The sequence below is a fragment of the Aethina tumida genome, chromosome 7 (assembly GCF_024364675.1).
Source record: "Aethina tumida isolate Nest 87 chromosome 7, icAetTumi1.1, whole genome shotgun sequence".
NCBI lineage: Eukaryota > Metazoa > Arthropoda > Insecta > Coleoptera > Nitidulidae > Aethina > Aethina tumida.
In genome coordinates this window covers 11,925,182-11,948,876 of record NC_065441.1, presented here as the reverse complement: position 1 = coordinate 11,948,876, position 23,695 = coordinate 11,925,182, and the positions used below count along the sequence as shown (strand labels likewise).

Sequence of the window (23,695 nt, the reverse complement as noted above, 5' to 3'; positions counted from 1 at the left end):
TTAAGAATTTTATTTAATAGCTTAGCCAATAATGATAATACTAATTCAACAAGTTGTGTTTATATTGTTTATCGATACTTAATTTAGAAGAAGAAGACATGTGTTCAGTTCATAACCTTAATTTCAAAACAAATATGAATTCAATTTTTGATAAAAATAAATTTGTAAATAATAATAAAATTGGTATATTAGAATGTGACAACAAACAAGTTTTAAGGCATTTATCATTTGCAGAAATTTACCAAATTAGTGAAGCCGTTGAAATACAGTTAAAATTATTTAAAAATTATGTTGGAATTTTAATGGACCACAATGTTTATTTGTTGCCTGTTATTATGAGGTATGTTAATAATAATTAATAACAAAAATTAATTTAATTTATTTTATTACAGCTTATATAGAATGAAATGCCCCTTTATATTTTTGAAAAAACATCAATTACACAGTTTATTGCATTTCAATTATTTGTTAAGTCTTGAAGAACTACACAGTACTAAATCATTCAATAAGTTGAAAGTTATTAAGATCAATTCAATAAACATATTTCTATGGGAAAGAAAGGAGAAATTGACAGAATATGAAGATACTGAAAATATATTTTGTATATTACAAACTTCAGGATCTACAGGGACAAGTAAAATAGTTAAAGTTTTAACAAGCTGCATAGCAGATAATGCAATAAATTTAAGGTAATAATCTCAGTTTATTTATATTTTTTAGAATTATATACTGTATTTTTTATAGTAAAATTTTCAAAATATCAGATACAGACACAATATTTTGGGGCACTCCATTAACATTTGATCCTAATCTTATTGAATTTTTAATGGGACTAGAAAAAACTGCAACACTAGTTATTGTACCTTACAAATTCCGTTTAAATCCCAATTATTTATTTGATGCACTTTTTACCATAAGTACTAAAATTTATACTGGAATTACTTTTTTACAAATTGTCCCATCAGTTTTTAACCGATGGAATCCAAACCAAATAGAAAAAATATTAAAAAGCAAACTGAGAATTTTGGCCTTTGGTGGTGAACAATTTCCACAAAATATATTGACATACAAAAAATCTAGTCATATGAAATTGTTTAATCTGTATGGTATCACAGAACTGTCCTGTTGGGCCACAGTTAAGGAAGTTATTGAGACATATGGAGATCAAATTGGAATTGGAGAACCCATAGGGGACACAATTGTGCAGGTCAGATGTGAAGATGGTACCATTGTGCAAAAAGGGAAGGGTGAAATATTTATTGGTAAGTTTACTTTGTAGTATCATCTTATATTAAGTAAATCAAGAGTTATTTTTTACATATTGATTGCAATGTTTGTTATTGATAATTATTTTATTATTGTATTAACTGTTTATATATACATGAAAACAGAATTACAAAAATAATGAAATATTTTAGGAAGTCGCAGTAGACACTGTCTTGTGGATAAAGAAGGCTCTAGTCATGTCAAAGAAGAAAAAGCAATCATTAATGAATGTGGTATGTTCTTTACATATATATAGTTAGATCACATAATTTAAAATTGCTTTGATACTTTTGGATGATAAAATCATTGAAAAACAACTATTACAAATGCATATTTATACCAAAGCATCAAAAATAACAGAACAGTTTATTGTGACAACAATACAACAACAACAAATAGAATCAAAGTTAAAATAATTTTAAAATTGCATAAATGCAGCTAATTATTACAGAGATTTTCATCTAGTTATTGGGTACCTTAAAACAATTGTTTACTTTTATTTTGTTGATATGGTATTGAATTATGTTGTAACCATGGTTTTATGCATTTTTATATATCAAGTTAAATTTCCATGAAAGCAAAATCAAAAAAATGAGTAGTCAAATTTAGGCAGTAAACATGTTGTTAATTAAGAAAAAAATAAGTGCCTTTAGATGTAGCAGTCATAAGTGAATATACATGGTAAGTTTTTATATAAGTAGATTAGATAGTTTTATAAAAAAATGAATGAATTTGAGAAATAATTTCGGAATAGGGTACTAATTTAAAAAGTAATGAAAGTGGTAAATTCTTATTAACACACTATAGGCGGGTAGCAAAATAGTCCAAACTAAGTTGTTGAATGATAACAAAAAAAAGAGATAATTTTTTCAGTTCCGTATGTAAACCAATAGAGTAAAATTATCTCACCCCGCTTTTAAAATAAGTACATTCAAGAAGGTAAAAATTACCCGGCCCGCTAACAATCAACAGTTCTCGAGATGGGTATTTTTACCAGACCCGCTTATAGTGTGTTAATATTTTAATTCTATACAGAAATTAGAAATGTATTAAAAACAGTTGATATTGTAATATTTTTTAATCTGATTCAAAAATATTTTGATGTAATCTTTAGTGAATCATTTTGTAAATAATTGATTAAAGAATGACTGCAATTTAATATGAAAAGAAAATTTTGATTTTCTGAGAATCAATTATTATTAAAATTCATAGTTATATATCAAGTTACCGAGTTTTAAAACAATACTATTTGCTTTTGTTGCTATGGTATTAAACTGTTATGTTAATGTTAATTTGTTTATTGATGTGTAACCATAGTATGATTATTTTAATTTTCATCTCTGAAAGCAGAATCAAGAAGTAATCACTGGGATGTTAATGAAGATTCTAATCAAGTTAAAATTGAATTTAGAAAAACTGGAGATGAAGCAATCATCAACGAATATGGTACGTTTTATATAGGTAGATTAGATAATGTTATAAAAAGACTTGGACACAGAGTGAATCTAGAAGACATAGAAAGAATTATAGAAAAAGAAATCAATTTAAAAAGTAAGTGCGTATTTATACCAGAACCAAAAAAGATTGCTTGTTTTATCCAAATAGATAATTTGGAAAACTCTGTAATGAAATATAAAACAACTGACAAAATAAGAGTTAAGCTTTTGAACATAATTCCAAAAGAAATGTATCCAGACTCATTAGAACTGATTACAAAATTCCCATTAAATAAACATGGAAAAATTTGTAAAAAAACACTTGAAAACCTATATTGGTCTTGTCAAGATGGTAACCAAGAAACAAACAGTGGTGACTTTTTTATTAACACCTTAACTCGATATTTGGGTTTAGACGTTGATTCAATTGAAGACTGGAAGCAGTACAGTTTTTTTGAACTTGGAGGAAATTCTATAACATTTATACAAGTTTTAAATGAGATTCAAGAATATTTTGGTAAGGACTCCAAAGAACAATTTGTCAAACTGTTGTTTGAAGAAAGTTTGCAAACCAGTATAACAATTGCCAGTAATATTAAACGTGTAGAAAAGAAAAGAAAAATATACGAAACTGAAATTGCGACGAGACGAAGAAAATCCGGACTAGCTTTGAAGATTAGTTGGAAGTATGATTTACAAGCTTGTGTTGATAGTTCACCTTTAGTTTTTAAATTCAGGTAAATTTTAATAATGTTCAAATACTTAATTTAATTATGGTTTACATTATAGAGATGCTACATTCATAGCTGTAGGAAGTTTTTCAAATATTTTCGTAATATTAACTTCCTCCGGCGAAGAATACTATAAGGTTGTTCTTGGAGGTCACATAGAAGCTTCCGCGACATATGTAGATGAACATGAGTCAATACTTATAGGATGTTTCGATGGTAAAATGTATTGCATAGATGTCAAACAGAAAACCATCAAATGGACTTGCAAAACTGAAGATCAAGTCAAAAGTCAACCTTGTGTTTGCCTTAAAGGAAGTGCAGTTGCTTTTGGATCTTATGATAAGAATATACGCTGTGTATCAATTTTGGTAATTATTTTTTTCTATACCTAAATGATTGTGTTAATTTTTCCTTATTTATATAGGATGGAGCAGTTATTTGGAAAACTTTTGCATCTGAAGCTGTATCATGCAAGCCTGTAGTGAATGAAAAGAATGTCATATATTTTACATCTATATCTGGAAATTCTTTTGGTTGCAAAGAAGACACAGGTGAAATAATCTGGAAATATAATTTGAGAAGTCCAACTTTTGCATCACCAACGTTGTTGGGTTCGCAGATACTTATTCCAACTGTAGATGGTATCATTCATTATGTAACTGAACTAGAAGAGAAGACTGCGTTTAAATGTGATGGTAACATATTTTCTTCCCTAACAGTATATCAAGACAAGTTAGTTTGTTGTTGCAATAATGGTTATTTGTACATTGTCAAATTTTGCGACGTTACGTTTGATCTCTTATATAAACTAAATTTAAGTGTTCCTTTTACCACTAAACCAACTATATTCAAACATAACGAAAATGTCTACATTTTAACGAACAGTAATAATGGTCATTTGTATGTTATGGATATGATTGATGGAGAAGTGTTATGTGAATTTTCGTTAGAAAATGAAACATTTTCATCAAGTGTTTACTGTGATAACAATATATTTATAGGATGTAGAGATAATAATTTGTATTGTTTAGAATTGTCACATAACATTGTTGAAGATATTTCAAAACCGTAAAAATGTTTGTTGACATTTATATTATTGACCATTTACAAATTTGAGGTGCCCCTAAATAAATGAAAGGGTGAACTCTGAAAATATTGCATCTTAACTTCTTATTTGGGTGTTAGTAAATAGCTCCTAATAATAGTTCCCAACTTGCGTATGACCAAATATGCTACAACACTGAAGATGATCATGTGTACATTCGTAACGAATAAAGTTTTTATAATTTAAAATATTGATGATTCATAGTAACATTTGAATTATCAAAATTTTATTCGAAGCGAACGTAAACATGCCATTTTTCGTTCATAGTATACTTGGCCATGTACTAGTTTGGTACCATTGTTAAGTTGTACTTCCTAATACTTAAGTGAAGACGTCTAAGTGAAGTAATTTGAAGAAACTAGATTAAAGGATTAATTCAAATACAATTCTGAAAATATTTAATTTAGTCTTTTAGAGTATTTTCGCATAATTATTTTAAGTAATGGTTAATGATGCTTCATCAATGATTTACTAGTTTTACTATTTTTTGGTTACTGACTAGCATCTCAAAGGTTTGAAGTCATGTAAAATCAGAAATTATTAAATGTATTATATAATATGTATTAAATATTTTGATACAAAAATTGTGATTTGTTCTTACAGGAATAGCATTATAAGATAATCAATAAATAATGTTAGTCTTGGACCAGAATATTGTATACATATTATAATTTTAGTTTTGATAGTGAAATGTATCTTTTTAAACCTTTTCGACCTACCTCTTTCAAAGACATTACCGAATAAGGAACCAGACATTAAATGTAAGTTACAGTGGAGTATGTTATGACTAACACTCAATAGACTTTATACAACAATGTGCCGATTTAGAGATTTTTGAGAAGTTTTAAAAATTCTTGTTTACCTTATATTTGAGAATGGGCATAGTTATGAATGCAAATGGAGGCCGTGAATAGCGTATCGGGTTTTGAGACGAGCGATACGAGTCCATCCCCACCTTCAGCCTTTTTATACTCCTGATTCTTGTCTCAGTTACTATCAATTAATGATCTTTTTACTGTTGTTAGATATTATGTCAGATATTAAAAATGATTTAAAAAACTAATACTGAAAAAAATATTAATGTTACCACAAATTGGATAATATTTCGGGAAGATTTCATAAACAATTAATTGTCAAAGTTATTTTTTAACAAGTTTTTTATCTGATATTTAATAACTGAAAGCAGTAAAAATAATCGATATTATTAGGTAAGAACTCAAGAAACAGATGAAAGAAAAACTAAAAGTGGAATGGACCTCATACTACCCGTGTCAAAATAAAAGATACGCTACTCAGCCACCACTTGTATTAATAACTTTGCTTATTCATAAATATAAGATTAACACGAATTTTTAAAACTTTCAAAAATTTCAAGTAGTTGTATAAAATGTGTTTGGGAGTCATGATAGAGAGAAGTACTCCTCTCTAACATACATCACAAATCCCATATTTGGTAGTCTTATATAAAAAATGGTGAGTCGGGAAGAACGCCTACAGTACATTAAACATGTTAATATTTGTTTTCTAGTTTAGCGAAATAATAAAAGAATGGGGCGTAATCTATTGATCTGTATTTTTACAATATTTCCTTATATTATATACTTCTGTAACATCAATAATGTCTCCCGATCCATTATTTATTTCAATTAAAAAAAATTGTTCCTTACCACAACTAAATGATATACATTGCTTATAATAAAAACTACAATTATGTTAAGTAATTTGGTTTGAAAAATAACAATGTGTATTGTTTAAAACTCTTATTATTACTATAATTTTTTAGTAATCTATATTGTTTTTACATTATGAACTTATTTGTATTAAACAAAATGTATGTATTTAATAAATGGTTAGATAAAACGTTTATAATTCTTTAATAACTACTTAGAGTATTATTTTATATTTTAAATTATTCCTCTATAATACATACAAAGGAATATATATTTCATATTATTTAGTGGTGATATCTGGTTTTGCACTTGTGTATAAACAAAAAATAAATTATTGAATTGATTTATTTAAATAAAAAGACCATTTTACATACATAATGATAGTAGAGAGTAATTAACACAAATTCAAGATTATTTGTAAAATTCGTGCTCACTCTCATCTTTCTTGATATTATTTTTATAACCTTTTTCAAAATCTTTTGGTAGTACAATATATCTGTTTTCTCTGACTGCATGCATTCCAGCTTCTTGACAAATAGCATTAATATCTGCACCAGAAATTCTGTCAGGTCTAGCCACATAGTCTTCCAAATCAACCTAAAGCACAACAGAAATTAGTCTTAGAAGAAACAATACATCAACTTACCTCTTCAGATAAATTCATTTTCGATGTTATAGTGCTAAATATCAATCGTTTTTGTCTACGGTCTGGCAGAGGGAATTCAATTTTCCTGTCTAAACGACCAGGACGCAGAAGCGCGGGATCTAAAGTATCTGCACGATTTGTAGCCATAATAACCTGTTTAATTAAAAAAGCATAATCAGTATGATGTACAAAAAATTAAAATAGAAAAATACAATTAAGAAATCATTTTCAAATAACACATACTAACATAAATACTCACTTTAACATTCGTGGTTTGGTCGAAACCATCCATTTGATTCAGCAACTCCAATAAAATTCTCTGGACTTCCCTGTCAGCTCCAGTTTGAGCATCAAATCGTTTAGTGGCAATGGCATCAATTTCATCAATAAAAATAATTGCAGGCGAATTTTCCTTGGCTAAACGAAACACATCCCTCACCATTCTGGGACCTTCACCCAAGTACTTCTGGACGAATTCTGAACCAACAACTCTTATGAAGGCAGCAGTTGTGTGATGAGCCACTGCTTTAGCCAACATGGTTTTGCCACATCCTGGTGGGCCATACATCAACACTCCTCTTGGGGGGTCAATACCAATTTGCTTGTAGAGTTCGAAGTGGGTGAGAGGCAATTCAACTGCCTCGCGGATTTCCTGTTTTTGCATATCCATTCCACCAATATCGCTGTACTGAACATCTGGTTTTTCATCTGCTTGGAGCATACTGATTGAGGAATCAGCCTCTGGTGGTAAAACATCGACCAAAGCATTGCTGTGTTTGTGGAGGGCCACACTAGCTGAAGGTTTTAACAATTCTCTGTCAATTGTCGATAAAATACGCACATAATAGTTGGAACCAGTGGTTGAACCCACAATGCCAGTGTTTTGATCAACAGCCTCTGAAAATTTTTACATGACATATAAAAAAATATTCTATTGGAACTGTTCTTACCCAAAAATTGTCCAATAACCAGTGGAACTGATTGGATTCTCTTGACTTCCTCTTGGGCATGTAAATATTCCTTTTTTAAGTTTCTTTGTTCATCTTTGATGTACTCCTCCTGTACTTCCAAGAACTCCAACATTTGCTGGAGCTTTTTGTATTTTGTGTACAAGTCTTCAGTGTCCGCTTCTTGCAGCGACTGCTTGACTTCCGAAGGGCTGCCTTCATCCTAAAAAAAATGGGGGCATCAGTTGGTCTTGGTAAATTACAGGTTAGAAATTTACAGATTTTAGATATTTCGTGCGGGACATATCAAAATTATCAATCAATGTCGGTCGGTTGTTGAGTTGGTATTAGAAACGGGTTGTGAATGAGTACGTACTTTTTCTGGTATAACAACATCCATCGCCTCCATTGTTGATGATGACTTGTAAATTTCACGGCTTAAAATTTTTGGACCGCCTTGTTTACAGCGGTGACAGTTCACAGATTTCTAATTTACCGACATTGTGTTTTTCATGTGTTAAGGTTCGTATATACGAAACAAGTTGTGACGTCACTTCTAATTAAGGCTGTGTTTCCATTAAAGGAATTCTAACATTTCAGTTTTTCTTATTTTATTTGAAAAGAGTCAATTATAATTTCAATGCGTGCAGTATTTGGTTAGTTAATGTTATTCGCATTTTTTGATTATATAATTTTCTAAAACTATTATTTCGTCAAAAGAATATTTGAATTTTCATTTTTCATAAAAAATATAAATGTAAATCTTTATTTGAAGATTTAACTTTCATTTGCGTATCAAAGTAACGACATTGAGAAATAATTTAATTTTATTGTTTATTTGATGTATTGTGGAAGTAATATATATCTGTATCTTTTAATAAGCTTTGTTCTTTAATTTTTTTATGATAGATTAAATTGATTTCTGTTAATAAATGTACATTAAGTAATAAAAAATTACAATTTATAAGATATACATATAGGTACATAAATTTTACTCTTTTTACTCTAGAAAATTTTAAACATTTTTGTTTAAAACTGTACGCAAACTAATATAGATAAGACTGAAGATAGACAAGTCTAGACTTTAATGTCTCCGAATAGAATAGTCTGGAGAAGTTTCAGATTTACTGGAAACTACCAGTTTTCATAGAGTCGATACAGTTTCATGTCTCATAGTAATCTTACGCCCGCTCTATATACACTTCTTCATACATCTCTAACTTCAACTGTTGATTAAGAATTTTAATAAACTCCTAAATTAACTCTTAATAAACATTAATTAAAATAAATTGCTTGTGAAATTAACTAAAACAAACGAGTCCCTTTTAGCATTATGGTACCTCCATATTTAAACTGCAATAGATCAAAAAGAGGCGTTCAAACTTATTAAAAATAGTAATTAAAAAAATACCATTAACAGTTTTCCGTTTCACACATCTGCACTAAACGGTTTCACTTGGGAACAAGGGGTGAATTCGGACAGATCACAAGGACCACTATGATTTTAAATGCTTCAATTAACCATCACAACATATAATGGAGTTGGTGTTTTTATTATACATAGATTCTCACCCATAGATCATATATCCATTACCCGCATTTCGAGACCCCTAGATAACGGTCGTCGTGTGCGGAACGTGGATCACACGCGACCCCGATGATTTGCCCAAATCCCACTTCATGTGTACATTTGAATGATGAAAAAAAACAACCCCTTTCGAAATTAGCCACTTAACGTGAGCCTATTAAATATGCATTATTTAAAATTGTTACATGAGGATTAAAATCATAAGAAAATATGAAAGTTGCTTGTAATATAGTTTATGTGCCATAAGAAATAAATAAATAAATATTGAATTTCTAAATAAATATTTTACAATCTGTGACAAATACAAATACATTTAAGTAATAATTTACCTCATCCAATTGATAATGTTAAGAGACGATTATTAAATTTTATGCAAGTGTGTATGTATTGTGTCAATACGTCTAAAATGTCCTCTTCGAATTAATCATGTCTAGAATTAGAAATCTAGGATTAAATGCATTAAGAAGAAATTTCTAAAATGAAAGTTTCTCAATCACTCTATTACCAAAATCTGCAATGATTTTAACTAATCTACCTCTTTCAAATCTAAAATCGTTTCACATTATCTCCTAAACTGTAGGACGTATCCCAATTCAATAGCTTCCCTAGGGCGCGACCAATACTGGGTGTATAATAAATCAAGAAAGAATTTTTCTTGTTGTAACTAGCAATAAAAGGTCGAGACTTGTTGTAAACAAACTGGAGACATCCAGACTTCTGGTCTGAAATTTTATTCAATGAACAACATGTGCACAGTTTGTATATAAACATTTTCGGTTTATGTGCAATTTAATTATTTCATATTTTTTCAACCCCTTCGTAAAGGTCGGTTGTTACAACGAAAATAAAACTGAAAGATTTAAAATACTGTATGAGTAATCTAGGTAAAAGGATTTGTGTGAGCTCAACCGGTCCCATTAGAAGAAACTAAAAGGTTTCCCTAATTAATTATGTCAATAGATAAAGAAAATCTGTTTTGCCTCCGTTTTTATTTTGGGGTAAAAATGGTAACATTAATGAATGTGTCTTATCTATGTCATATAATGGTTAATCAACCATTTTCCCATTTTTATTTGATATTATAGTTTTTAGGAAATAAATAATAAATAAAAACTTAATAATTATAATAAAAATATAATTCATTGCATATATATTTAGTCTAACAATAAGTGCACGTGTACTCATGTTCAACGATCTGTAAAAAAATTGTTGCTAGCAATAAACAACACGTTTAGGCAACTAAGACTACAAATAAACTATATGTTGTAATTTTGAAATACATTTGTCCATTGCTCTTCAACCATTTGTACTTTCATTGTTATTAATATTTGAAAATATGTATTTCCTAAAAAGTCAAAATCGCAAGTATTACACGAACAAAAAAATAGATGTCACTAACAAGCAACTTGTCCACAAATATGATGAATAAAATATAAACAAATTAATTAATTCATATTGCCTCTGGAATAAATTATTTCATCATCAAGCCACAACACAATGCTTTTTTTCCATTTCGACGAAATATTGCGTACAAGTCGAGACGTAAGCAACATTGGACCGGCTAAATACCAGTTTATGAATAAATAAAGTTTGCCAGATAAAATGCTTATCATAAAATGACATTGCTAATTTCTGGAACGAGCGACAAGCGAACGATAGAAAACACAGTGGGCACTGGGAGCGCCATTTACTATGCCGAGGTCTGTTCACTGGCATGGAACCGAAAAATGGGTAAATAAGAGCAAAATATAATTTATTTAAAATTACACGCAATCGTGTTCTGATAATAAACCTACTGGATTAATAGAACCTACTAATTACCATGCTGATTTCTATATAAATTTATATTAGTTGTGAATAAAGGAATACTGAATATAATTAGGTAAAAGTTGGGATATTACTATTTTGTATACACAATAAATCTGCATTTTATATTATTCATAAAGTAATTTATGATAAAATTCTAAATTTAGATAATCTAAACAGTGATAAATCTTATTTATGATTTACGAAAATTATATTTCATAAAAGATTTTCATTTTTTAACTAAAACTAGTGCATAAAATATTAAGTAAAATTTTTTAAAACGAAAAAGAAGATAACATGTTTAGAAGTAAGAAGTTATTTTTGGATAACAAGACAATACCTGAATTAAAAATGTTAGTCTCAAGTTATTGCCTCCATATAGTCAAATTTCAAACTTCTGTTCTCTTCTGTAGTTCGAGTGTCAATAAAAAAACGTTTAATCCATCAATTGATACAATAAAAATTGGTTAATGATTTAAAATCAAGCAAGCGGCCGAAATTTTTTTAGTTTTAATATATACTTACACCATGAATAATTAAAAATTTCTTATTATAAGTCGATAATTATAATAGAGAGATTACACTGCACAGATTGTAAAATTTTACTGCAGTGCAATCTACGAAACAATGTTATTATGTACTAGTTATTATAGTAATAGTTATTAGTTAATGTGATGGATAATATTAATTTTAAATAATGCTTTTAATTTCTACAGTAATTTTCTTGATAACCTTAGGTATATAGGTATTAACAAACGAAATTATTACGTATTTTATAATTTCAAATAGTAAATGACGACAATTAATTAATTAAGATAGTATGAGGAAATCTTTGTTAAGATATGTAATTCTAGAAAAAAATTCATATTTGGCGATAAAATATATTATATAAAATATTCATTCGTATAAAAAATGTAATAGTAATTTCAATCGAAAAAAATTCAATATTTGTATTTTTAGAAATACAGATATACTAAGAAAACTTTCCAGTCTAAATTTTTACTGATAATTTATGTTGATAATCCGTAAATATCCCTATATCTTATCTAAATAATAAAAACTTTAAGATTGTGAGGCAACACACTTTTGAAATATTTACAATTCAGATAAAAATATATTTGATGGACAAATTCGGGGAGGAAACCTTAAAATCGAAACATATTAATAAACTATACTCGTAAATTCAGTCAAGAATTGTCCACATCTTATTATTGCATCACCGAATACCACATAATACTATTTGCTAATACAAAACACTAACAAGACTAGTTTAATTAACACATACAAATGAGCAATTATTTATTTTCCACGACATAAAGTCTCCACTTCATTTTGAACGGTATGTTTAGATAATTCGACTTTATCTTTCGTTACATGATTTTATAAAACATTTTTATTGCATACCACTTTTAATCTAATGTGAATAATAACCTTTAACATTCATCTGTGATAATTCGATTTTATATACACCGACTTAATTATAATTTTATACATTTTTAACTGTTAATGTTCATAACAAATATTATCTGGTCATTTGTTATATTTAGAAATGTAGAATGGAAGTAAAAGTTTAAAGATAAATTTCTAGTGTGTGTAATAGGATATAATTTACCAAAGAGTACACAAATAAGTTTAAATTGTTGTGAAATATGTGATTTTAAGAAGTACTTTGTAGATATTCAATTTTACGGTTAGTTTGTTCCATGAGGAAGTTAAGTTTACTTTATTATTTTTTAATTACGAATTAAATAACAGTGTTTATATAAGCCTAAATTTACAATATTTAAATTCACTATTAATATTACTTTCGACTGCCAATGCATTTACCTTTTAACAAAGCAATAGTCAGTGAATGCGACTAGTTAAAGCACTTTCGATTTTATTAGAAATTGAATAATAAACAAAATATCTGACGTAGATTCCATTATGTTTTGAAAGGAACTTTTAAACAATCATATTTAATAGTAGCCAATTATGTAGTCAGACATTTTTACACAATTTACTTCCTATTATAAAAAAATCTCATTTACCCTACAATTTATTGATACATATTTATGTATATAATTAAACTATAAATAATGTACCTACTTAAATAATAGGGGTGGTAGGTGCACCAACAAATCCCAGACACAATTGATGTGATGTGGTTCGATGGTTCTTGCGTCGAATAAAATAAATTCATAGTTGGAAAATTTAATAGACCATAGAAATCGATATTATATCAATTTTTATGTTTTCTTTCTTTTTGTACTTACAAAATTTGATTGCTCAAGGTACATTTAAATTGATTGTAGACTCTAAAATGTCGAAACAGTCCAACCAAAACCGCCACAGGAGAAAGTGGAAGAGGAAGTAATTATATAAGTATTACCTAAATGTGTTATTACATTGAAATTATTTTATACATTGTTACACTCCAAATACAATTTTATACAAAAAAAATAAACGCATCAGATGTTAATTGCATGTAAAAATAGGAAATATGCAATATCGAAACGGTTTTCGTTCGTCGTTGTGAAAGTGAATTTTTACTATCTCGTTCTAGAAGTGATTCCGATTTAATAGTAAAGTCACAAAGTTTACTTACTTATCTGGCTGATAAACTCATCAGTTGATGAGGGATACATAAATTCAATCACGTCGTTTGTGTCCTCATTTATTATTTGATATCCGTAATCAAACTCGGATGACACGAGATAAGTTTAAAATCCGAAAATAGACACTTTTAATTCAATCACTTTGAAATGTTTTCAATGATACACACAAATTTTCGTATCAATTCAAAAGTTGCACTGTAATGTTTATTGCCATTCATATTCATTTAATATTTATTGTGACCACGATGAAATTTTGTTGCAATCACAAAAGTGGAACCAAATAATTTATTAATAATTGTTGAAACTACAAAAGTGGAACCAAACAAATTGATAATTATTACTTTCTATTAATTTTCATCATTGGATATTTTTAACAACCCTAAACTAATAATACAATATTTATTTATATAAGGAAAAAATGTGAATCACGTTCTGAACCATAAATGATGATAAAATGTGTCACTCTGGAAATGAATAATACAGTTCTAGAGGTGAACAATCCAACATAATTTCAATGTACAATGAATCCAGTTGATCATTACGCATTTTCAATAGACATGAAGAATATTCTATAATTAGAATCATATTGAATTTTAATGGACAAACAGGAAGTTATAGGCTTATTCTAATGTATTTTTGTTACAAACATTTACATATGATAAGACGAGGTAATGTCGTACGAGAAAGATGTTTTTTAGTCTTCTTAACAACAGTTATCCAAACACAAGTTGTTCCAAAGTAGTTATATGTGAGTATGATGTGGTTACTGTCAGTGTTTTAAAGCTGATAAAGCCAATTTTTCTTGTGATGTATCTTAATTAAGTATCAATTTTATTCAGCTTTAATAAAATCAACAGAAAGAGGAAAAATACGAAAAACTGAATATGAATCATCGAATAATCTATTTGATTTAACATTGGCATTTTACATTTTACCTCCTATTCTACCCATTCAATTCTCTGCACAGCTATAAACATTTCTCCTCATAAAAGGGTGATCAAACATTTTCGAAGAAGTCCTAATAGGGTATCCTTACCTGGCTTACAACATCACGTCCTATTTTGATAAAAAAGTGTGTGCCACATTGTGTATTTAATACTTTAGTAGTAGAAGGCCAATTTCTATATTTCGTATATCCGACATTCAGGTGGAAGAGGATCTATAATCCAAAACAGACATTTGGCACCATTGCCTCCTAATATATTTACTGATGAAGCTAGTTCTACCAGAAAAGAAGATAAGCTAAAGATAGCAAGCAAATTTAGCCTGGTCTACTAGTTACTTCTTATAGTTAATCCATCGTTTTACAGCTGAATAAAGGCAATTTTCTTTGTGATACCTCTTAATTATGTATCATAAGTTTTATTTTTTCTGTCAAATTAAACGAACAAAGAAATTGCACTAAAAATAAATCTTCAGCAGTCCCTGGCGTGTCAAAACAACAGGCTTTTTTAACATCCATGACCATGCGTTGCACACATCTCTCACGACTTCATGAGAACTAATAACGTCCAATTAATGGCCCTTTTGGCTAAAATGACATGGTAGTTTTATAAGCAACTGCACGGCAACACCATAAAAATAACGTTAACATCAACGAAGTAATAACAACAACGTTAATTTATATATTGTAGGAATATTTGGTGAAAACGATCAAACAATCAAATATTTGCGATGGAAGAGATACATTTATTTATGGGCTCGTTCCCAATATCGCTTTCGAATAGATAAGCGAGATTCGACTCGTGACAAATTTGGTTCACAAAACGTTACAAAGAAACAGTTCCGATTGCATTTCATTAAAAAACGTTTTGTGTCATTTAATCGAGCCCGGTCACTTTCCAGCGCATCTAGTTTTAATGTGTTCGCTTAATCAGAAATAAATGAGTGTTTGATATTCCTGCGGTTTGTGACGAACAAAAACAGAATGTTTAAATTATTATTTTTTTACCTATTCATCTATTTCAATGTCAAGCAGTAATCAGAAAATAACTTTCATGAGTAGATAAAATTCATGTATTGTTCCCTCGTGAATCATATACTTACCGCTTCAACGACAAAACCATTTTTATTTTTAATGAAAAAAGACGAGCGTATATACAGAACAAAATATAATTTATTGATAGAAGATTACAATAGCTAAATAATATAAATAATATACAATGGTGCAACCCAGTACGGGTGTTCCGTCTAATAGATGCAGTAAATATAAATTAATAAGTTATATATAAATTATAATAATAAAAATAACTACATAACATTGTATTGAGAAAACACACAAAAAATTAAATAATGATTTAAATAACAAAAAATCTTATTCTTCTCCAAGCATCGGTCGGATTAAGGCACACGAGAAACAATGAAGAAAACTGAGAAAAAAGCATTATACAATAAAAAACGGCGATTTAACAGTTCAGTAAAAAGTTTTTGGTTGAATATTAGACCTGTTTCTTCAGTTGGCTTTAATTTTCGTTAAATAAAAAAATAATAATAAAAATAGGATAATTAAAAATTAAAGGAAACAGGTTTAATCTTCGCAGATAAATAATATAAATATTGCAAGGTAAAAAAATGGGCAACTTTCTACTGCACGGTTAAACGAACCCAAAAAATAAACGTTTATTACTAGGAATGTTAAGAAAGTCGAGACCGATGTATGAAAAAAGGGAAAATTAAACCTAAACTTGCACAAATACACAGTTTATCAACATTCTTATAAAAACACACTTTTGCTTAATATTACATAATAAATTTATTAATATATTTAAAAATCACACATAATCGAAATCACTGCGCCATTTTAAACCTCTCTTTAAATGAATATCACATTATGAAATAACAATATAATAAATATCCCTTGCGCTCGTTACATTTACACCCCATAAATAGTCACTTGTCACTAAAAATTTCTCACGTTTCGGCCAAATTCTTACAAACTAGATTTACAAGGTTAAAATAAAAGTAAATTTTTTAAGTAAGTTTGGACAAAAGTATAAAATAAATTAACATTATTATCACAAATGCATGAGATTATAGCACAATCTTCAAACTAATATAGCTTGGTTAGTTACTATAACTTTAAATAATAAAAATATCATGTTGATAAAAAAAATAAAATATTCATTTAAAGTGAAGTTTACTAAAGCGAGATTTGTATATAAATAAGACACTTTCAATTTAAATAAACCGTCTTTTGAGTTAAAGTGTTATCAGCTCAAGTTTTCTTTCATAAAGTGATAGTAGCACTTAAAGCATCAATTCGCTCAATTGTAAAATTTGCGTTGTCGACAGTCTATTGAATACGGGTAAACGCTGATCGTCGAGGTTGGGCGAGTGGAGCTCCGGTTCCGAACTGAAGAACGAGCCCATCGACGATGTCGGCGACTGACTGAGGCTGCACGGCGGACTGGGACTGTCCAACGACAAGCTCGGACTCAGGGCGCTAGGTCTTGGCCTCTGACTTTGGTTCTGCTGTTGCTGCTGCTGCTGTTGCTGCTGTTGCCTGGCCGCCAGGATGGCGGGATTGATGGCCGGCCCTTTAACCTGCACTTCGTCCTGATTGTGAACGAAGTGACACCGCGGCCCGTAAGGGCAGAAACCGACCGTGTGATACGTGCGGCACAATTCCGTTTTGTATTTCGGATGGCGGGCCAGGCTTCGCAGCTCGTTCATACCGTGCGCAAACTGACACTTGTCGCCGTATTTACAGACGCCGAACTCCTCGTACGGCCTGCACAGCTCCGTCTTATACCTGGACGTGTTCACGGTGGCGTTGCTGATCGAAGCCGGGGGCGTCGTCACCGGCGGCGCGGGCGCCGACTGCGTCCTCTCCAATCGCCTGTGCTGCTGGCTCAGGTTGAGTAGCATGGCCAGGTTGGCCGACGCGCCCGTACCCGGTGTCGATGCCATCCTGGTCAACGTTAGTCTCATTGACGACCCTACGGCCAGATGGTTGCTCTGTGTTGATTCTGCTGTTCCATTCTGTAACAAATAGACCACCAGCATTATTAACGTTATCGTCCACTGACAATTACGGTACGAGTTTTTTAAGCAGGACAATACCAAATTGCTTTTTAATTTAACCTACAACACTGATAAGATAAAAATCTGGTTCTTACCAATAGTACGTATAAGGTTACCATTGTCACTAATAGTCTTAATTTAGTGGAAAATTACCAAAATAGGATTTATATTGTAATGAAGCTACGGAAGTTAGAAGAAAATGACATTTCAACATTGACGTTAGGCCTACAAAATAACAATGACGTTTCCTAGGTGACCAACTTCAAGCTTGGATTCAAAAAATTAACTTGCCAGTTAGCATTTAATGAGCTTCTGAGAAGCCACTACTTTTATTCCAAAGTAAAAATTTCGCAAGTTTATCGGCCTTCACATATTAAACCAACGTTACAATGCCTTTGTTGATGACTGTACTTGGTGTGCATATTTTTACATATTATTTGAATTTATATTTATGTATACGTATGTATTATTAATAAAATACAATAATACTGTTACTGCACACATTTTCCAGTCAAAAAAATTGGTTTTTAACATCCATTGTCATATGGTAAGTCGAAATTTAATCATAGACAAAACCCATATAATAAATGTGTCTGCCAGACACAGGAACGACGAATTATCTGTTGGCTACAATTTGTTTTTAGATTGTCCATACATTACCATAGATTTTATGAATTGAATTAGCACGAAACCTTGAACCAAGTCCACAAACAATGTACACTTCCAAGTTTAACCTTTGATGTCTGAAAAATTGAAGAAACTGGTCGTACAAACATTGCACCACCCAATCATTGCCCAAAAAAGCCATTCCAGGCAATGCGTAACGTTTATCTACATGTTTAACACATTAAACACGTACCAGGTTGCGGAGCTAAGGTGGCGAAAACGTCAAAAGAAAATCGAAACGGGTGACGTCTCGTCGTCGATGACGCACGCGAAAAAATCGAAACGTCTCCCCCCCGGGTGGCATCTTGTGAAAAGAGAAAAGTCTAATTTAATACTCCCACTAACGTGGGCTTTCACACACACACAACAAGAGAGCTCCGGCGTTTGTCGTTGGCTTTGCCGAGAAAGTCAATGCAACAAGTAGGCTTTTGGCACGACTTTTACCGTTCGATCGTATTTCGTCTTTAACAGATGAAAGTGTTGGACGTGTGCTTACAATGATGTAGTTTGCATATCGCAAAAATGATCCGGAAATTCTCCCGAAGGGCAGGCGAAATTTGCGCCTGCCAATCAGCGTTAGCTGATAACGAAATATATTTATAACAACACGAGTTTTATTGTTCCGACTCGAAATTATTGGCTTGGAAAATTCTACTGATTACTTGCTGCGGTGTGTGTGTGTCGTTGGGTTAACTAAATGACCTCGTATTTAAATACAATAACATCACCCCGAGTTGTTTTGACTTTTGTCAGAGCCAGTACACTACGTGCAGTTTATTTTGTGACAATAATTCGTCCGGTTTGTTCAAAATCCATCAATTGTTGCGGCTCAGTTTGAAGACACATGGTCCGTATTTATGGCAGGGCAGTTTCCATTGTAATACTCGCCGGGATCAACAGGTGGCTGTGGCCTCGGGGATTTTTGAGAATTGATAAGAAGGGACGCTGGGTTGGGAAACATGTGCTTTCGGAAACAACTTGTAAGGCTAATTATAGCCAGCGATTGATGGAAGGCAGATTTTTATAAATTACAGCGTTTATAAGCAAAATAAGTTGGCCAACACATCCGGATACGTCCCATCCATCAAACGCAGAAGCCAAAAGGTGACGGTTTGTTTTGTCCGCCAATGTATGAGGCACAAAAAAATACACGGAAGGTTTTTGATACATGAAAAACTCGAAGTGGGTAATTGTTTGTTTGTAATTAAAACAAACAACGAGTAAAAAGTGAGCATAATTTGCACAGGGAACGATTTTACGGTGCGTACGAACAATGCCTGGTCGTGCACTTTCATTTTCGTTGGGTGTTGCGTGTTTGAAAATTGGAAAGTAAAAAAGCCCGTCGTTATTAAAAAGCGTGAAACCGATGAAAAGAACTGGCGGCGATCGAATTTTTGAAGACGCCCGTACCGCAGAGTCCAAGAGCCATTCGGAGTTTTGTCGTCCACAAAACTTGACTTGCCGGTTTTGCGACCGCGAGGCCTTGGGCATAAATAAATAAAACCCAGATCTCGAAAAACTACCTGCCGCCACGCCGTTTTGTGTGGTGAAAAACTTGAGGCCAGGTAAAACCCGGGGCCCGGGTACCTGACAACCGGGGGTGCGTCGGCCGCACTTGTCGTACGCGTGCAAAACGTGATGGAGGATGAAAAATAATAATAATAAATAAAAACATCAACGAACCTTCAGTAGATTCTCTCCGAACTCGTACATCGCATTGCTCTGCATTATCGCTGTAGACATATTCCTTTTATTGTTGTGAACACTGAACACACTTTATATAAATAAAAAAATAATCAAAGCACCAACACTACGATATGCCAAAACTAATGGAAGACTCGCTTGTACACTGCGACGACTAACGCGCTTGTTCCAAAATCTTGCAATACCGTACGCTGACAATGCCTGTTCCTGACTGAACGCGAAAAGTTCCAGTGTTCACAGTGGTTCGTAAGCCCCACCTAAAGGGTCCCCACCAAGCACCAAGTGACGTGTTTGATAAAGGCCGGTAAGGCTCAGAATTGCCTGACAGATGCCTACTAAACCGATAGGGAATTACTGTCGACTCATCGCGCGAATCTGACCCTTACGATTGTTGTTTTTACTTGCACCTAATGGTTTTATTTTGAATTTAAAGAAAGTGAATCTTGTACCAGTCAGAGACTTGAGATGATTGTGCTTTCGCAATTAACGCTTTAAAATATATATTATAAATTATTTTTAAGGTTTCCGATGTGTTTTATAACAAACATGTTTTAAAATGGATGGGTTTCGACATTTCTTTTTTTTTTCTTTTTGTAACTTGTTACTCTCTCGCTTTGGTGTCTTAACAAGATTGTTTACGTTCTACTATGGAACAATTTAAAAATCGTTGTTTATTTAATTGATTGTGTTGAACGTACTTTTCGTTATGTATCTAAAGTGTCGGTTGTTATTTCCTCATTCAATACCACACATACATAAATAAAAATATTACGGTTCTACAATCTTTGAGCTAACATACATACATACATGCATGCATGCATAATTAGTTATAAAAATACGAACGTATATGCGGTACATATAAATTTAAATCGTATAAATAAAAATATTTTTGTTTACTAGTCAGACACATAAAATAAATCCCTAATTTTTGTATTTTAATATACTGTATCAAGTCTGAATCAAATGAACAATAAAAAATTATATTTCATATTTTAATATTAATATTCTAGATAATTTTTAATTGAAAAAATATGTACTATACAGAACTTTTAATAAAATATTGTTTACTAAATAAATTATTAAAGTTATTTAATTTATAAAAAAATAAAAAATTTATTAGTAAAAAGGTTCAGATAAAAATAGTGTTCATAGTAATATACGTACAGATTTTGATTCAATTCGATTATAAACATTCAATTAGAGATTTAATCATGATAAATAAAACAAGTTAAAGAAAAATATTTATTCAAATCTGAAATATGATTTCGTAAATTTATTATTTATTTTAATTAAAACTATATATATATGCTTATATAACTTATAGTTAAATAAACATAAATTGTTAAATAAATTTTTTGAATTAAATATTTATTATATTGTATTTTAATGTAAAAATAGTGCCTTGTTTAATTACAAGTAAAAATATGGTTTTTATTACTAATAGAATTTTAGTTTTTCATTAAATTATAATGTAAATGTTCATTATTATTTATTACCAATACTATAATAATTTTTTTAATTCGTTGGCAGAAGTATTACCAATAAAAATAAACATACAAATAAAAAATTCTTAGTTTATTACTACTTGTTTAATATGAACTTAATTATATTAAATATTTTTCATTATCATCATTTTGTTTGTTATATTTTAATAAGAAAAGAAGTTTCATTTAATTATCGACAAAAATATATATTTGTTATATTATACATCCAATTAAATGTAGTTTAATAATTTAGGTTTAAATAAATATTTGTAATTTTTCTATTTCATTCATTTTAATTAAATTAAGAGATAAATTTATAATCTTATTATTTTTTACCAATGCTGTTTGAATAAATGTTTCCCCGGTGCATTACAAAAATGTTATTTAATAAATACTAAAATACTTTATTAATATTTATAATTCTATTTATATCAAATAAAATAAATAATCCTTTTTTTTTGTATTTTAAATATATTAAAAATATTTATTTTATTTTAATAAGAAATAGTTATAACCTTTTTAGCCCTTAAAAAATTTATAATTAACTTTTAAGAGCTATAATAGACATTACAAACAGTTTAAAAAATAATTTAGTTTTAAATAAATATTTGTTCTGTTTTATTAACATTATTAAATTACTAATTAAATATTTATTATATTTTATAAAGAAAAAGAATTATGTTTAATTAGTAGTGAAAAATAATATCTTTATTTTAATAATTGTTTATTATTATAAACTAAATGTCTGGGACAACAGTTATAAATTTAATTTGGTATTAAATTAATATTCTTAGGATCCCGTTTTATTGAACGAATTAATCGTAAGAAGTAGGATTACGTTTTATTCTAGGTAACTCATATTTTATTTGTGTTTATATTATTTTCTTAGTAAATAATTTAAATTATTTTTAAAAAAATAATACAAATTTGTAAAATAAAAAATTGGTAATTAAATATATAATAAAAGGTGTATCGAATTCTATTTAATAGGATAAAATTACATTTAATTATAGGTTTATTTTTATAAATGATTTTAATAAGAGTTAAACCATTATACATACTACACACATAAATGTATACGGGTTGTGTAAAAAGATTTTTACAAGGAGACTCAAATTCCATATTATTCAAGCCATGAATTTCAAGGGCATTTTTGTAAGAAATATAGTGAAATTTTCCACGTTGACAAAGTCGTACTTTGAATAGAAATAAGATAAATAGCCAACACTTTCCAACATCGGTCTACATGTTATAACGTGCTCCAGTTTTTCAACGTGAATAAACATTCTTATCTGAACGATGATTTTTTTGCTAAGTAAAAGGAAATAGCAGGAAATCCGTTAAATAATCATAAAAATAAAGTAAATGCATAACGTATACAATTTGTGTTTTTTACAAAACTTATTCCTTATTATTAATGTCTCATAAAACAGTGACAATATAAATTGATAATTATCGTCATTATCGCAATTATTTTTAATAGTTGTTAAGGGACCTTTAGAGCTATTAAAGTAGAATATTATGTGCAGATACAGATTTTTTTTTAAAAAACATCAATATAATATCAAAACAATCTAAATTTTTGTACACCTTTACGATGAAATTAGAAACAATTTTTTTGTCATTTTTATAAACAGGAAAATTATTTATGAACATACGTATGGATATTTTCGTTACACATTGTATACTTACATACGATAATAAATCATAAAAATAATTGGATTAAATAACAAAAGTCATCCGCATTAAACCACAATAAAATGTGTGCCATTGATCTGTTCTACCTGGTTTCTGTGTTTACTACCGATTGTTTAACAACAATACGTTTTTAATGGATCGGTTAGTTTTATTTTTTTACAAAATAAAATTTCCATCTCCCCCAAATTTCCTACGTCAATTATTCAAATTATATTCAGTTTTGCAACAGAAATTTGTTTACGCTGTAACATGGAATGTTAAAAAACATGAATTTTAATGTCAAAATTTATTTATTTTTCCTTAATGCAAAGGGGAAATAGTTTTAATA

At 29.8% G+C, this 23,695-nt stretch overlaps 3 protein-coding genes across 5 annotated transcripts; 1 reads left to right on the top strand and 2 right to left on the bottom strand.

Moving 5' to 3' along the window:
• Positions 1–179: 179 nt before the first annotated feature.
• LOC109595010 (beta-alanine-activating enzyme) lies at positions 180–6,155 on the top strand (the record flags this gene model as incomplete). Its single annotated transcript, XM_049969488.1, has 7 exons — positions 180–340; positions 393–689; positions 745–1,262; positions 1,419–1,499; positions 2,617–3,439; positions 3,492–3,801; positions 3,858–6,155. Coding segments are annotated over 7 exons (2,838 nt in total), but the record flags the coding sequence as incomplete, so codon positions are not given.
• A 380-nt stretch (positions 6,156–6,535) lies between these two features.
• LOC109595021 (26S proteasome regulatory subunit 6B) lies at positions 6,536–8,307 on the bottom strand. Of its 2 annotated transcripts, none has more exons than XM_020010296.2 (5): positions 8,178–8,307; positions 7,805–8,024; positions 7,114–7,751; positions 6,855–7,007; positions 6,536–6,805 (listed from the first exon to the last, which is right to left on the bottom strand). In XM_020010296.2, the coding sequence occupies exons 1-5, from the start codon at positions 8,208–8,210 to the stop codon at positions 6,620–6,622; spliced, it is 1,230 nt and encodes a 409-aa protein (XP_019865855.1). In that variant the 5' UTR covers positions 8,211–8,307; the 3' UTR covers positions 6,536–6,619. The 2 variants fall into 2 exon arrangements, with proteins under 2 accessions (XP_019865855.1, XP_019865856.1); XM_020010297.2 differs by having other exon boundaries at positions 8,080–8,196.
• Positions 8,308–15,890: 7,583 nt separating this feature from the next.
• On the bottom strand, positions 15,891–20,399 carry LOC109595050 (protein TIS11). Of its 2 annotated transcripts, none has more exons than XM_020010325.2 (2): positions 20,165–20,399; positions 15,891–17,773 (listed from the first exon to the last, which is right to left on the bottom strand). In XM_020010325.2, exons 1-2 carry the CDS (start codon positions 20,222–20,224, stop codon positions 17,039–17,041), a joined length of 795 nt encoding a protein of 264 aa, XP_019865884.2. In that variant the 5' UTR covers positions 20,225–20,399; the 3' UTR covers positions 15,891–17,038. The 2 variants fall into 2 exon arrangements, with proteins under 2 accessions (XP_019865884.2, XP_019865885.2); XM_020010326.2 differs by lacking the exon at positions 20,165–20,399 and adding an exon at positions 17,911–19,487.
• Between the last annotated feature and the right edge of the window lie 3,296 nt (positions 20,400–23,695).